At 36.0% G+C, this 12,872-nt stretch overlaps 2 protein-coding genes across 4 annotated transcripts; both read right to left on the reverse strand.

Moving 5' to 3' along the window:
- Nucleotides 1–5,453: 5,453 nt before the first annotated feature.
- On the reverse strand, nt 5,454–6,449 carry LOC113315695. Its single transcript, XM_026563952.1, has one exon. It carries the CDS (start codon nt 6,447–6,449, stop codon nt 5,454–5,456), a length of 996 nt encoding a protein of 331 aa, XP_026419737.1.
- An 822-nt stretch (nt 6,450–7,271) lies between these two features.
- LOC113318980 (bifunctional riboflavin kinase/FMN phosphatase-like) lies at nt 7,272–12,456 on the reverse strand. 3 transcript variants are annotated; one of them, XM_026567280.1, is made up of 11 exons: nt 12,238–12,456; nt 10,694–10,829; nt 10,257–10,443; nt 9,621–9,751; nt 9,425–9,494; nt 9,268–9,333; nt 8,655–8,809; nt 8,441–8,536; nt 8,120–8,271; nt 7,958–8,041; nt 7,272–7,649 (listed from the first exon to the last, which is right to left on the reverse strand). In XM_026567280.1, the coding sequence occupies exons 2-11, from the start codon at nt 10,767–10,769 to the stop codon at nt 7,503–7,505; spliced, it is 1,164 nt and encodes a 387-aa protein (XP_026423065.1). In that variant the 5' UTR covers nt 10,770–10,829; nt 12,238–12,456; the 3' UTR covers nt 7,272–7,502. The 3 variants fall into 3 exon arrangements, with proteins under 3 accessions (XP_026423065.1, XP_026423066.1, XP_026423064.1); XM_026567281.1 differs by having other exon boundaries at nt 12,234–12,456; XM_026567279.1 differs by having other exon boundaries at nt 12,198–12,456.
- Between the last annotated feature and the right edge of the window lie 416 nt (nt 12,457–12,872).

Genomic DNA, 12,872 nt, shown 5'->3' on the forward strand with positions numbered 1-12,872 from the left:
AGTGTCAGTGGCGGCTTAATACATTGTGGTGTTCAAATCTGGACTAGGTCTCGGGTTTTTTTGCATTTGCGGTTTCCTCGTTAACAAAACTTCTGGTGCCTGTGTTATTTCTTTTCCGCATTATATTTGTTTACATAATTGAAATTTTACAGGTTGTGCGTAGTTCAATCAATTGGTAAATCCGACCTTTGTTTGTTGGATATAAATTGATTGACACTTGGGCATTGATCTTTGGTACCATCCAAGTGTTCCTCACATCAATCAGGCTCATAAATTTCTATATGTTTGATTTGATGATTGATTTGATAAAAAGAGATATATCTCTTTGATATCTTTCTTGGATGATCTCACTTTATAAGCTGGTGCTCTCGGAATAATATTGGATCATGATAGAGCACTGCTCGGTCGAACTCGCAAGTTTGTTATCTCAAGATTGTTATCAATGTTAGATGCACAAAACTAAATCTTGATTTCTAGTCTATTAATCTCAATTTTCGGACTAGGTTTAAATTATGGTAATTGAGTATCAGACATCACTAAACAACCCTCAAAGATTGAAGATCATACGAAGACATTTGGAGAACTTTATCAAAAAAGAGGTATGTGGAGACTGAACCATTCTATTTACTCACTTGAATTACAATTCTATCTACATGAGACTATTTCGTAAGACTTCTAGTAGATTTTCTATTGCAAAGAAGAAATTTCGAGCCATGCTTGTCTTTAAATATCTCGAAATATGATTCAAAAAATGGATGTTCATAGGTCCTTAACAATCTTAGTTCGAAACAATTTACTGTTCAAAAACTATTTTTGTTTCATGTGGATCATTTGGAAATTTCCCAAACAATGATATTTTATATTTATGGCAATTGAGAATGTTTCAAAACATCAAAAAAGAGTTTTCAGACTATTGAAATCTGAACTCAGGGTAGGTAAGCATACCTAGTACGCGTACCTTGGATATAAGTAGTTCCTGGATATATGTAGGTACCTTACCTAGTACGCATAAGGTAAGCATACCTAGTGCGCGTACAATGATGACCTGAGTTCGTTAATAACCTAACGGTATGCATACCTAGTACGCGTATTGTGACTCCCTGAATTCACGAACTGGGTCATAGGTATGCATACAATTTTGCATACCTACCCAGTACGAATTAAGCAGTTGTTCATGAATTATTTTCACAAATATGTTTGGCTTTCATATAACTCTCATAAACACCTCTAAGATGATCACTAAATCACTCTGTGTTTGTGTATTATATGTGATTCAAGTCTTAAGTGTTAAATGAACATGACTTTGCTTATAAGCTCTTAAGGCATATTTTTCATGAATTATCATTTACACATGGTTCCGTTGTCGTGTACCTTGGTGTATATTTTTCTATGTAATTTCAAGACAAACTTATCATATCCTTACATGAACTCCTAACAAGAGTTTCATCTAAATAGAGAAAGTGTTTGCTTGAATCTCATGTTGCCTTAGCTTGAACACTAACCAACCCTCAGTCATGAAAGTCTATAAATAAATAGAGTCAAACAACTGGGAATTTCAATACCTGAAACTTATATGCCCTAATTGTATGCTAGAGTCATCCTCTATGGACCTAGGTTTCCTTTGAGAAGCATTATTAGTTTTACTACTTAAAGACTTTACTTAGTTAGGGATTCGTGAAGTCAGGTCTGACTATCTTTATCTTGATATATAGTGATCTTGTTCTTTCTATTTTTGAGGTTTTCGTCAATCTCCTTCAGAAACCATATCAATATAAATCACAAAGTTCTCTTCGTCTTAGACTTTGTGATTCCTTAAGATAAATATTTAAAACTCTTCTTAATTGATCGGTTTAAGATTGTTCTTGAGAGGTGGTTAATAATTCAGGGTTTTCCGCAAACTGAGTGTAAGTGTTCCGGATTTGTGAGGTTTGCTAGCTTTGTCTATTGCAAACAGATTTCCAAGCCTTTATCTATTGTATCCAAAAGAAAATAAAATAGGTTTATCTGTTAGATGCAGATTGGTGTGAAAAGTCTTCACTTAGGCTGAAGCAACTCTTAGGTTGTAAAGGACGCCAGCTAAGGAAATCAATTGCTTTGAGCCTCGCGAGGTTTAAGATACGTAAGGGGCACGACTGCAGATGAATTGCTTGGAGAGTGAATTTGATCTCAACTAGATTCTATTATGAAGTCTGATAGTAGGCTAGTATCTGTAGCGCTTAATACAATTCAGTGTTGAAATCTGGACGAGGTCCTTGGGTTTTTCTGCAGGTGCAGTTTTCCTCGTTAACAAAACTTCTGGTGTTATTGTGTTTTTTTTTTCTGCATTATATTATTTTATCTTTATAATAAGAATATCCCAAGTAGTACGTAATCAATCTTAGTAGATAAATCCATGTTAATTGTGGTCAATTACGAGAATCGTTCTTGTAGAATTCGTATCTTGAAAGATTGATAATAAGTTTCATACTTGGATGAATTCAGATTCAATTATTTGGATACGACTAGATTGATCTTGGATATTGATTTTTGAGGTCGTCCAAGTATTCTTCTATACAATCAGGTTCATGGACTTTATTGTCTTGACTTTCTAATTGTGAAGAGAAAGAGATATAAACTCTATATACATATTGTTTAAAAATCTTTAAGTAGGTCTACTTGCGATTGTATTAAGTTTTGTCCATACAGGTTGTCGAACGAAAAAATTGGTGGTGTACTTGGTACTATCTACTTTACAGATCCCATTGGCAGGCAGAACTCATCAAGTTGGTGAATATGAAGAGTGCAATACAAGCAACCCCTTTGAGTCCCAACTTGGCAGCTGAGCCGACAAACTCTGCTTTTTCTGCTAACAAAAAGAACATCATCACCTACAGTATTCACCATCCCTCAAACCTGGTTATACATATTGAAATTACTACCCTTTCAAATCATCTATCATTGAAATTTACATTTGCCATGAATACGTTATGCTCAAAAAGGTGTCCCTTGCATCTCCATGCAATGGCGCAAAAGTGGGGTCAGTTACACGGAAGGACTTTATAGAAAGGGGCGCATTATTATCACTGGATCCAACTAAATGGTGTTTTTTTGATCTTTAGGCAATCCCTGTTGATACCCATGGCATATATTTCCAATTTTGTGCGTTTGACATTTTGGTTTCGTTCCTCAAATCAGTTTTACTAGTTGTGTAGCAAAAGGACCAGATATTTAGAGGTGTTTCTGTTATTAATGATAAAATCATGAGCATGGGGTTTTATATGGTTTCCAAACTAATTTAGTCCCTTGGATTGTTCAAGCTAGACGGTGCAGGGTGCTTTGTGCATTTATAGTTCATCAAGTTCGGGCATGGCTATGGTGAGATCCTTTTCTTTGTTGGTATCTTAGTAAAGAAAAGTAACATACTTCGGAGAGGCCAAGTGCAGCAATTTGATTTTTTTTTTTATATAGGCTATAAATGGACATATGAGAGATACTTTGAATTTCCTTAACCGTCAGAGTAAAATTTTCTTAAATATGAGACTAAAATTTTGTTTTTTGATTAAATTTTGGATGTAATTTGGGGTAACGTTTGATAATAATTTCGGCTGATTTAGTGGAAAAAGAAACTAAAGAAAGGAACGTATTCCATCAATTTCTTCTGAAAGTAATCGGTTTCTCAATTATTTTTACCCGTATGAAATAAGAAAGTGTGAGCCTAGGTCTGACATTGGAAGAAAATAACTAAAAAAACTAATGAATCGTTACCAGTACTGTAACAGCCTGTTTGGTTCAAGTTATTAACAACCCAGGAATTACATTACCTTGTAATCCAATTCCAAGAATTGGATTCCAAGGAATGAGATTCATGATTCAGATTTTATTGTTTGATTGGCGTAATTCAATTGCAAGGAAATCCATATCTGCCAAATCACTTCAATACCCTTCTTCCCTGCAATTGATTGGCGTAATTCAGTTGCAGGGAAATCCATATCTGCTAAATCACTTCAATACCCTTCTTCCCCCACTTTATTTTCGCCTGAAAATAAACCAAACAAAACAAACCCAAACAAATAACCAAAAGGAGAATCAAAGAGAGAGTGTTGAAATAAAGAGAAGTAAGGATAACTGTGATGGCACACCCTAAATCCCAAGTCCTACTACTGTGATTGCAAACCCTAGAAATCGCTAATATCGATTTCCCGCTCAAGAAGAAGAATGAATGAATAATAATAATCAATTAATCATAGTCGATCTCTATCACTTTAGGCTTTCTTTTTTTTTGCTTTCCATCACTTTAGGCTTTCTTTTTTGCTTTCATTCTCTCCCTGTCTCGATCCATTTCAGAACATGAAGAATGAGAACAATCATTTTGGATTTAGTTTTGTTAGAAGGTTAATTTCGCCATTTTCCTTATTTTCGTGTTCTTGGTCTGGAATCGGATTTTATTCCATCGATAATTCGTTGGAACGGAATAAAAAGGATTTGGAAGGAATTGGATTCCGTGTTCAGGTTAATTCCATGAGAATCCAATTCTGAGATTATATTGATTATTTGGTTCGGATTAATTGGGTCGATTACCTCAGAATTGGGACGATGAACTACAAAGAAACTTTCCAATCTTATATCTTATGGAAGAAAAGATGGTACGGTGATGGTTGTTGTATAAAAGATTATTTTCATGGTAGAGAACAATAACAGTGAAATTGGAAAAAGTTATTTGTTTTCTACGGTTTTCTTCTCAGACGGCATAATATAAATTAGAAAGTAAGGTCCCTATTTTGGATCCATTTTAGAAAGAAAAAAAAGACTATGTTTGGCTATATTAACGGTCTACTACGACTGTTACAACCGATATAAACTCGAATGTATAAAACGTTTTATTTAATGTTTTTACGTGAAAAAACGGTCATAGCCCTTGTAGGTTATATAAACGAGTCCGACTCCGGTAAGTTTAAATCATCTGAATGCTATGAAACTATGCTTGGTACTACAACTACGCAGGACTGCGGTTTTGCTACTGTGATACTGCCGCAAGACCTCCGAGTCCCCCTTAAAGTGACATTCATGCTTTGGGCGGCCATACACTTCGAGCTGGTGCATTTCCATTGTTGATCGAATGGTAGATTAATAATAAAGAAATGGACATCCAAAATAATTCTATATCACAGTAAGAGATGATTTAGCAACAAACACAGAGTTATACTATATATATATTCATGGCAAATCCAATGCAACACAAGTGCTTGTAACATAGAAAAACATGCAACTACGGACATTCACCATTTTGCATTTTCAATATCCTAACAAAAAGAGTTTATCAGGATAACCAAAAACGGCAAAGCATTATTCGACACTAAAATGTAAGATGCATATAACAAACTAAAAACAACATAAAACAAGCAGCTAAAACAAATGTCTGGAACTTAGAAGAGCCTAACATTCCGAACATCCCTTAAACTTCCACATGATCACCTTCAAACAAGATTATCATTACCAGACTCCTTCCTCTCTGAAGTGCTAATAGACAAAACTCCTTCGTCAATCGCGTGATAATACACGAGATTCTGAACAGCCAACCCCAAGAAATTCAACACTGCTAGTACAAGGACCCATAGTGAACTGATCAAAACCCTATATATAATGTCCTTATCAGATTGCATCACCAAGTTTGCACGAAGAGTAACTTCATAAGCAACAACGAAGTAGAATACAAGCCAACCCGTACCAATTCTTTTCGCTAGTAAGATTTGTGTAATTTTCTTTATGGCTGTTGAACCGTATACTTTTGGTTCAAGAACCGAAAGCATATTGGCAAAGTTCCACCATACTATAAAATTCCCATGAACGACAAAGACTAGAAAAACATAGATGATAAAAAACACGGTACCTATGACGGTTACCAGGACATAATCAATTTTCGGTATTGTACGGATCAGGGTAAGAGTTGTCCAGATCAGAGTAAAAACAGCGCAGTAAGCCATGTAGTTCATGAAAATTTGGGGCAAGGCATGAAGAAAGGTGATTCCAAGACGTTTTAAGATACGAGAAATAGCAGAAAGAATAGAAACGTGAGACAAGGGTTTTGATACGTAAAGTGAAGCCACATTGAAAGTTATAGCAGTGATAGACAGATAATAGAAGGGTAAGAACAAAACAAGGTAGAAGCAGTAGCGGATAGGATATGTGCCAAGGATTTCTTCATACGGAAGGTATGAGTTTGCATATTGATATTCAGGTGATGATTTGGTAAACAGATTGGCAATAAAGGTACATAGTGCGAGTATATTGATAGTTTCCAACAGAACTTGTAGAAATGTAAGAGGGAGTATGATCAGTAAGAAAATAAAGAAGAATGTTTTTGGAGATGCTTTCAGTATTGTTTTTAGAAATGTATTGACAGATGCAACTCTTACCAATTCTTTGATGTTTTGCTGTGCCTTCAAGAATTCGGGATCTTCAAACAACTCCATCAATGCTGCTGGTTGTGAAGAGAAGAAATCGCTTTTCAGTAAGAGGAATTCTAAGAAAGCTTTTTGCTCAGTCCTTCGGGCTGCTAAGCTAGAGTTGTATTGCTATGGTACTTCATGGTTGCTTACGAGGTATTATATAGATGCTGAAATGAAGAAATTGCTATCGTGGTGGTAGTTGCGGCTTGTGAGTGTATTGTGGTGGACCTGAAAACTACTCATAGACAAGCGGGGTCTATTTTCTTAGAACAGACCATTCTCATCTAAAATCAAATTACTTTCTTTTTTTTCTTATTTTCCGTTTACGAAATAAAACAAAACAATGTGCTTCACGGGTTTCTGTTTGAGAAGTAAATTTTGTGATTTAATTTTACACTTCATGTCATTCTACATATACTTGCTCAAAAGCCAAAACTGCTTTGGAGTTCTTAAATTCTAGCTACAAATATCAATATAGGGTTCAGACCTAGCAGTTAAAGGGCAAGTCTTTTCTACACAGACTCCTTTCACAACTCCACCAAAATGGAGACCCCATATTGATATTACATGAATGCAATGGACCAGATGTTCACTACTTTTGAATAACATCACAATACAGTAATATTAAATGAAAGGTCTTGTTACCATTTCCATGTTTCAAATTTCGTGAGGTGCCATGAAAGGTACTCTACCCAACCTAATTTTACTGCTTTCCTTTACGAATGCAAAAGGACAACCGAATCGCTTCCACAGAAAAGGAAAAAAGAATCTTACTGAGAGAAGGCCCAGAGATTAGTTCATTCAATCCCAACCTAATTCTTATGTTGCAATGTTCAACACAGGAAGGCAGCGGAAAATAAAATTTTATAGTAGTGCAATCCCAGATAACGGTGCTACTCAATAATTAATACTTTTATTGCTCTTTGGCACCTTATTATGTTCTTTGGGGAATGGCAGATGTTCTTCCTCTCTTTCAGTAGTAAGAATAATACAACAGCAATTTTTTTATTATAATCACATCTCTTAAAAATGGGTTGTTACTTGATATTCAGGGAATCTTCTGCAAACAGATTCTCTTCATGGACGATCATTCAGCTGCAAAGGGTTTTTCACATATGGGACATCCTTGTAGGTTGCATACGAAGGAAGATCGAGAGCTTCCTCTGATATTTTCCCATCCTCGTGAATCTTTGATATCAAGCTCTCTAGAGAAGAAAAATTGGCCTGTGCATACGAGCCAAGGAACAAGAAAAAAGGGGCTGAGAGTTGAGCAAACAGGCCTGTGAAATGATAAAGTACTTTGGCTGGAAGAGAACATAAAGAAAACCCAGTTTGGCAGTTCTATTTCAAATATTTCATTATCAAGACCTTTAGGAGCCAAAATGTTAGTACTATAATAGGCCAGGTTTTGGATGGAAAGATGTATTAACCTAAACCATGGTCAGCAAATTGGATGAAAGGGCACTATTGACTATAGTTCCAGTTAGTACAGTAACTGAAATAGACTGATATATACATATGTACTACAGTACCTCTGGTCGTATGTAGCCAACGATGGCAAGACGTAGTTCTTCCCCATAGAAATCATCATTAAAATCATGAAGTAGCCATGGCTCCTGCAGGAATAACATATAATGCTACGTCAGGATCCAACAAGGACAAACAGAACCACTAGTTTATCGTAATACACTTACAATAGTCTTTTCAGTGTTATTGAAGTATGGATTCCAACCAATACTCATGACCATCTTATAGACTCCTCGAGTTGATAATCCAGCCCAACCAAAGTATACCCCAGAGGGATGGTAAGAGAGTATATCTGACCAGCCCTCCGTTGATAAATTTGCTGAAAGAAAGACGAATTGAAATTTATCATCACCAAATTAAGGCATAAAATCACATTATAGCTCCTCCTAAGTTAGACACTGAGTAAATCAAAAGAAGATGCATCCCCACAAATCACAATGTCAGGAAAGCAGCAATATGGTTAAGTCAAATCGTACACATCCTCCTACCTGTAGGTATCCCAAGTACCTTTGAGCCACGCCCATAGCCTTTAATAACAGGACCTCCTATATACCATGGTTCAATAGGCAAAGTACCGTTGATCCCTGAAAGATGAAACAACGCCTTTCATGACACCATCTAAGAGGTACACACTTGGAAAAGAAAAATACAAAAAATTGAAAGAAGCTTAAATCAAAGATAGCAAAGAGATTCAGAATATACAGTCTTGAAAAGGAGGCAAGCCCCAGATTTCAGGTCGCAGGTCGAGCAGAGAGTTGACCACCTCATCAGCTGAAGCATAAAGATGGGATTGTTTTGGATATGATGGTACGGCAACCACTTCCATTCCAGCAGCCTTAGCACCTCCAACCCCAGGTCTGTTAAGGTGAAGACACTCTTGCATTAGTAATAGCAGTAGTAACACGACATAACTAATGAGCTATACATCTCACCATCCAGTTCTGTCATGGGGAAACAACAGAGCCTTGCTACTTTTAACTTTAAGGTCAGTTACAACATAATTGACCTGGGACTACTACCACCAGTCTCAATTGTCACATTTGGAGTTTGGAAGTCCACCAACTTCTTACTAAATAACAGTTAATCAAGTTGTTCACCATGTAACTTAGATTATGTGTGATCTCATACTCTCATGACCAGTTTGCAGTAAGCATGGACCTATATCAGTAAAAAGTGACGCGATTCATAACTTGTCAACTCCATATCTAAATAAATGTCCCAGAAATATTTCATCTGAAAGACATATCTGGCATATGGTTTCATCATGATATTTCTATAAAAACTTAAGTATGTACAGAAAAATAAAACCACTTACAATGAGTCCTCAATGACAAGGCAGTTAGAAGGCTCAGCATTCAACAACTTAGCTGCCTCAAGGAATCTTCAGGAGAAAATCAAGCAACAAACACAAATTAGATGCATATATAGAATTTATCCACAGTTAAGAAGTAGGATATGCAAAAACCTCTCACATTTCAGGAGATGACTTCCCCATTCTCACCTCATCACCGCCGACGATAGCAGAGAAGGATTCTTTCCAGCCTAAACATAGACATAACGAGATTATAAGATCAAACGTGAAAAAAACATTAATCTGCATGTATTGGTTGTAATTTCCATCTAGTATTTGGTTGTTTGAGATAGGATAGATCTAAAGCAAAATCAGACCTTGATGGTAGGATAGTTTAGTTTCTATGCTTTCCCTTGGAGAATTTGAAGCCAATGCCATGGGTACACCATGTCCCTTCAAATGTTTAATTAATCGGTTGGCACCAGGAAGAGCTCTAATATTGCACCACCTATAGTAAACAACATAATAACCCATCTTAGAAACACTTATAGTTCGTATGGATGCTAATAGTTGGCCATGAAGAATAAACACCCGAAGTACAATATCGACAACAAAAGGCTCACTATTCTCTTCTTCATCTCCTAGAGTTCGTAAAAGAATAACAAATAATTTACAAGCAGATAGTAGAAGAGAAAATGGAATAGTCTCGTGTGTGTGTGTGTGTGTGCGCGCGCGCGTAGAGAGAGAGAATGAAATCACAAATAAGATAGCCAGAAATATCTTAAGTTCCCTAAATAACATGAAGTGTTTAGGCAACATAACATACAAAGAAAATTGTATACTATATCGTTAGTTGTTGAACTCTGTCCCAGTCACATGAAAGAAAGATTCGGGAAGATTTTACATGAGTAACATGTCATGGAAACTCCCAGCTAACCAGCTGAAAATATCCAATCAATCAACCATGATGATGCACATTAAGAAAAAAGAAAATACTTCACACAGATAGTTACCGTTCAGAAAACATTGGGGTAATTTCCGACATGAATTCATCAGTCGTGCAAGGGAGCTTATAATCCTCTACAATAGCAGTTGCAGCTTCAATTGGCGTCTTCCCTACAATCTGGAGGGCCATTTTTGTATCCCATTGTTTCCCATACTTTCCAAGAAGTACTTTTAAGACATCACCAACTATGCCATCTGTCATGAAACTGAAATCAAGTTATGCCCAAAAATAACAAATGAGAAGCTACAAAATCAAAGAGGGATCACATATAAAAGAAGTAAATGGTGTTGCCCAACCGCCCTGTATTACTCAGATAGAGTAGATGTTTTCGCTGTACAAAAAACTTACTTAAACACTGACTAAGAGTACTTGGAAGAACTGGGTACTTATTTGTGGTGCAAGTGAACATTTCAAGAGTGATTCGAAAATATTATTAGAACCCACCTGTGTTAAGAAGAGTACCATCTAAATCTAGGATGACACATGACAACAACCTCCTCAAAGGCGTGGCTGCTGCCATTCTTGATGCCTTTTGGTGATGAATTCCACACGAAGTTTATATCTTTACTCAAAAGTGCCTCTGAAAAAAGAAAGAGAATTTAGGTTTAGAAACAGTAACAAGTAAGCATAAATGAAAGTATGCATAAATTTTATTAAGTTAAGCATCTACATAGGAAACTGAATGAAACCAAATGAATATGGAACTCAGTAATACACAAGTACCAGATTTTTTACTTTAAGCAAACAGTTCTTAGTAACCAGAAATAAAGTAGGAAAAAAAGCCCCTTAATTATACAGTCTGTTTTAACTTTCTCTGGTGTCAACTGTGTGTAGCTTGAGAGAGCTGAGTGCAGGAACTTAATCTAAAGTCAGCGTAAAAGTTACAACTGCTAATGATGAACTTATATTGCATCAAAAAGTTACCAAAATAAACGAGCACTGACTTCCATTTAATCCATATACAGAACTGTTAGTGTCCAAGCTGAAATCAAGCTAGCTTCCAGCACACCACAGGTCCACAGATCATTTAGAAGTTTCCCCATTAACACAGAGTCAGAAAATCAATATGCATTCTGTTCCTATAGTTCAGATACTTCCTCAACCAGACCTTGAAAACTAATCCCAGTCCCTTGAGACTTAGAAATTAACATTCCATTCACTTACTCTCAAAGGCATTTATCAAGTCTAAGCACTGAAAAGGTTCTCTTAAGGATTTTATCAAACAGTACCAAAGGAACTATTAAATTATATAACAAAAATATAGTAGATCTCAAATCAGACTTTATAAAGCTTCTTGGAAACCAAACTGATAAACCTGGAGAGGAGAAAAAACAATCAGATAATGTTTTGCATGAATCACAACCAAACATTGTTAGATAGTTACCAGTGGGTCTTCTTACGCCTACATTCTAAATTCTACAAATTAGAGCCCTACAATTTGGCACCACCATCAGATCATGCACGAGCATAGTATCACATGATATGCAAAGAATTCGGACCCTTCCATTGGAAGCTATGAAATACTTTAGCACTATACGAATTTATATTATCACATTCAACTCCAAGATTCAAACACTACAACTAATTAAACACATTTCAAAGAACGGCATTTCTCTTTTTGAAATTCAGATTTTAAACAATAATTCTCTATCATCTCTGCCTTATATAAAGACCCTCAGTGAAGATAGTTCAATTTGGTGGTGCTGCTGCCAGTGGGTTATATTACCTAGATGGATATAAAAATATGGGACTTGTCTTTCTTCAGAACTCCAAACATGGGAAAGAATTAACTTTAAAACCTAACTATCAACACACCCACTTCTCAAAATCAACATAATTTAGGGTTACAAATCGAATCGATCCAGTGATGACAGTGAGATTCATACTAACTGTGATGATAATAATAATAATCAAAATCATAATCCGAAATTGCGTAACACCATCATACCTTCAACATTCAAGCATCATAAGTTCTACTGCTTACCTACCTGATTCTTTGTTGTGGAAGAAGAACTCGAATGAGGAAATAGTATATCTGGCTAGAATATCCAGAAGCCAAAAAGCGAAAAGAAAAGGTGAATACGGTATGTAAACCAGTATCCCCGGTTTTAGCAACAGGTCCTTCAAAAAGCGCGTGTATTACACGTTTGTAATCTGAAGGTTTGAGATTTTGGTGTTTATGATGGCGTTGAGTGTGTAGACCTTTAATCCGAGGATTTTGGACATTCGAGGGGTTTAGGGGTATGTTTTTGTTAGATTTTGTATGTGGATTGTGTTGATGTATGGTCATCATGTAATCTTATAGGGTAATTATGTACTTTTGCATAAGAATGATTAATAGTAGAGTATAAATTTGTCTTAATACTTAGGATTCGGGGAATTGATCGAGAGATTTCGAAACCTTATCGAAAGATGTAATTAAATGGAGAGAGTAATAATGGTGGAGAAGATTTTCTTGGAGTGTTCAATAATTCGTTCACCCCCATGTATGGGTGAATCTTTAATTTACGCCTGACCATGGAACGAACTATTTATTTACGTCCCGCTTCAAATGTAGATACTAGTATTTACCCCTGATACCAAACGCGTTTTTAATGCTGCCAAACAAAATGTTTGGGTCAAG

The sequence above is a fragment of the Papaver somniferum genome, chromosome 10, assembly GCF_003573695.1.
Source record: "Papaver somniferum cultivar HN1 chromosome 10, ASM357369v1, whole genome shotgun sequence".
NCBI lineage: Eukaryota > Viridiplantae > Streptophyta > Magnoliopsida > Ranunculales > Papaveraceae > Papaver > Papaver somniferum.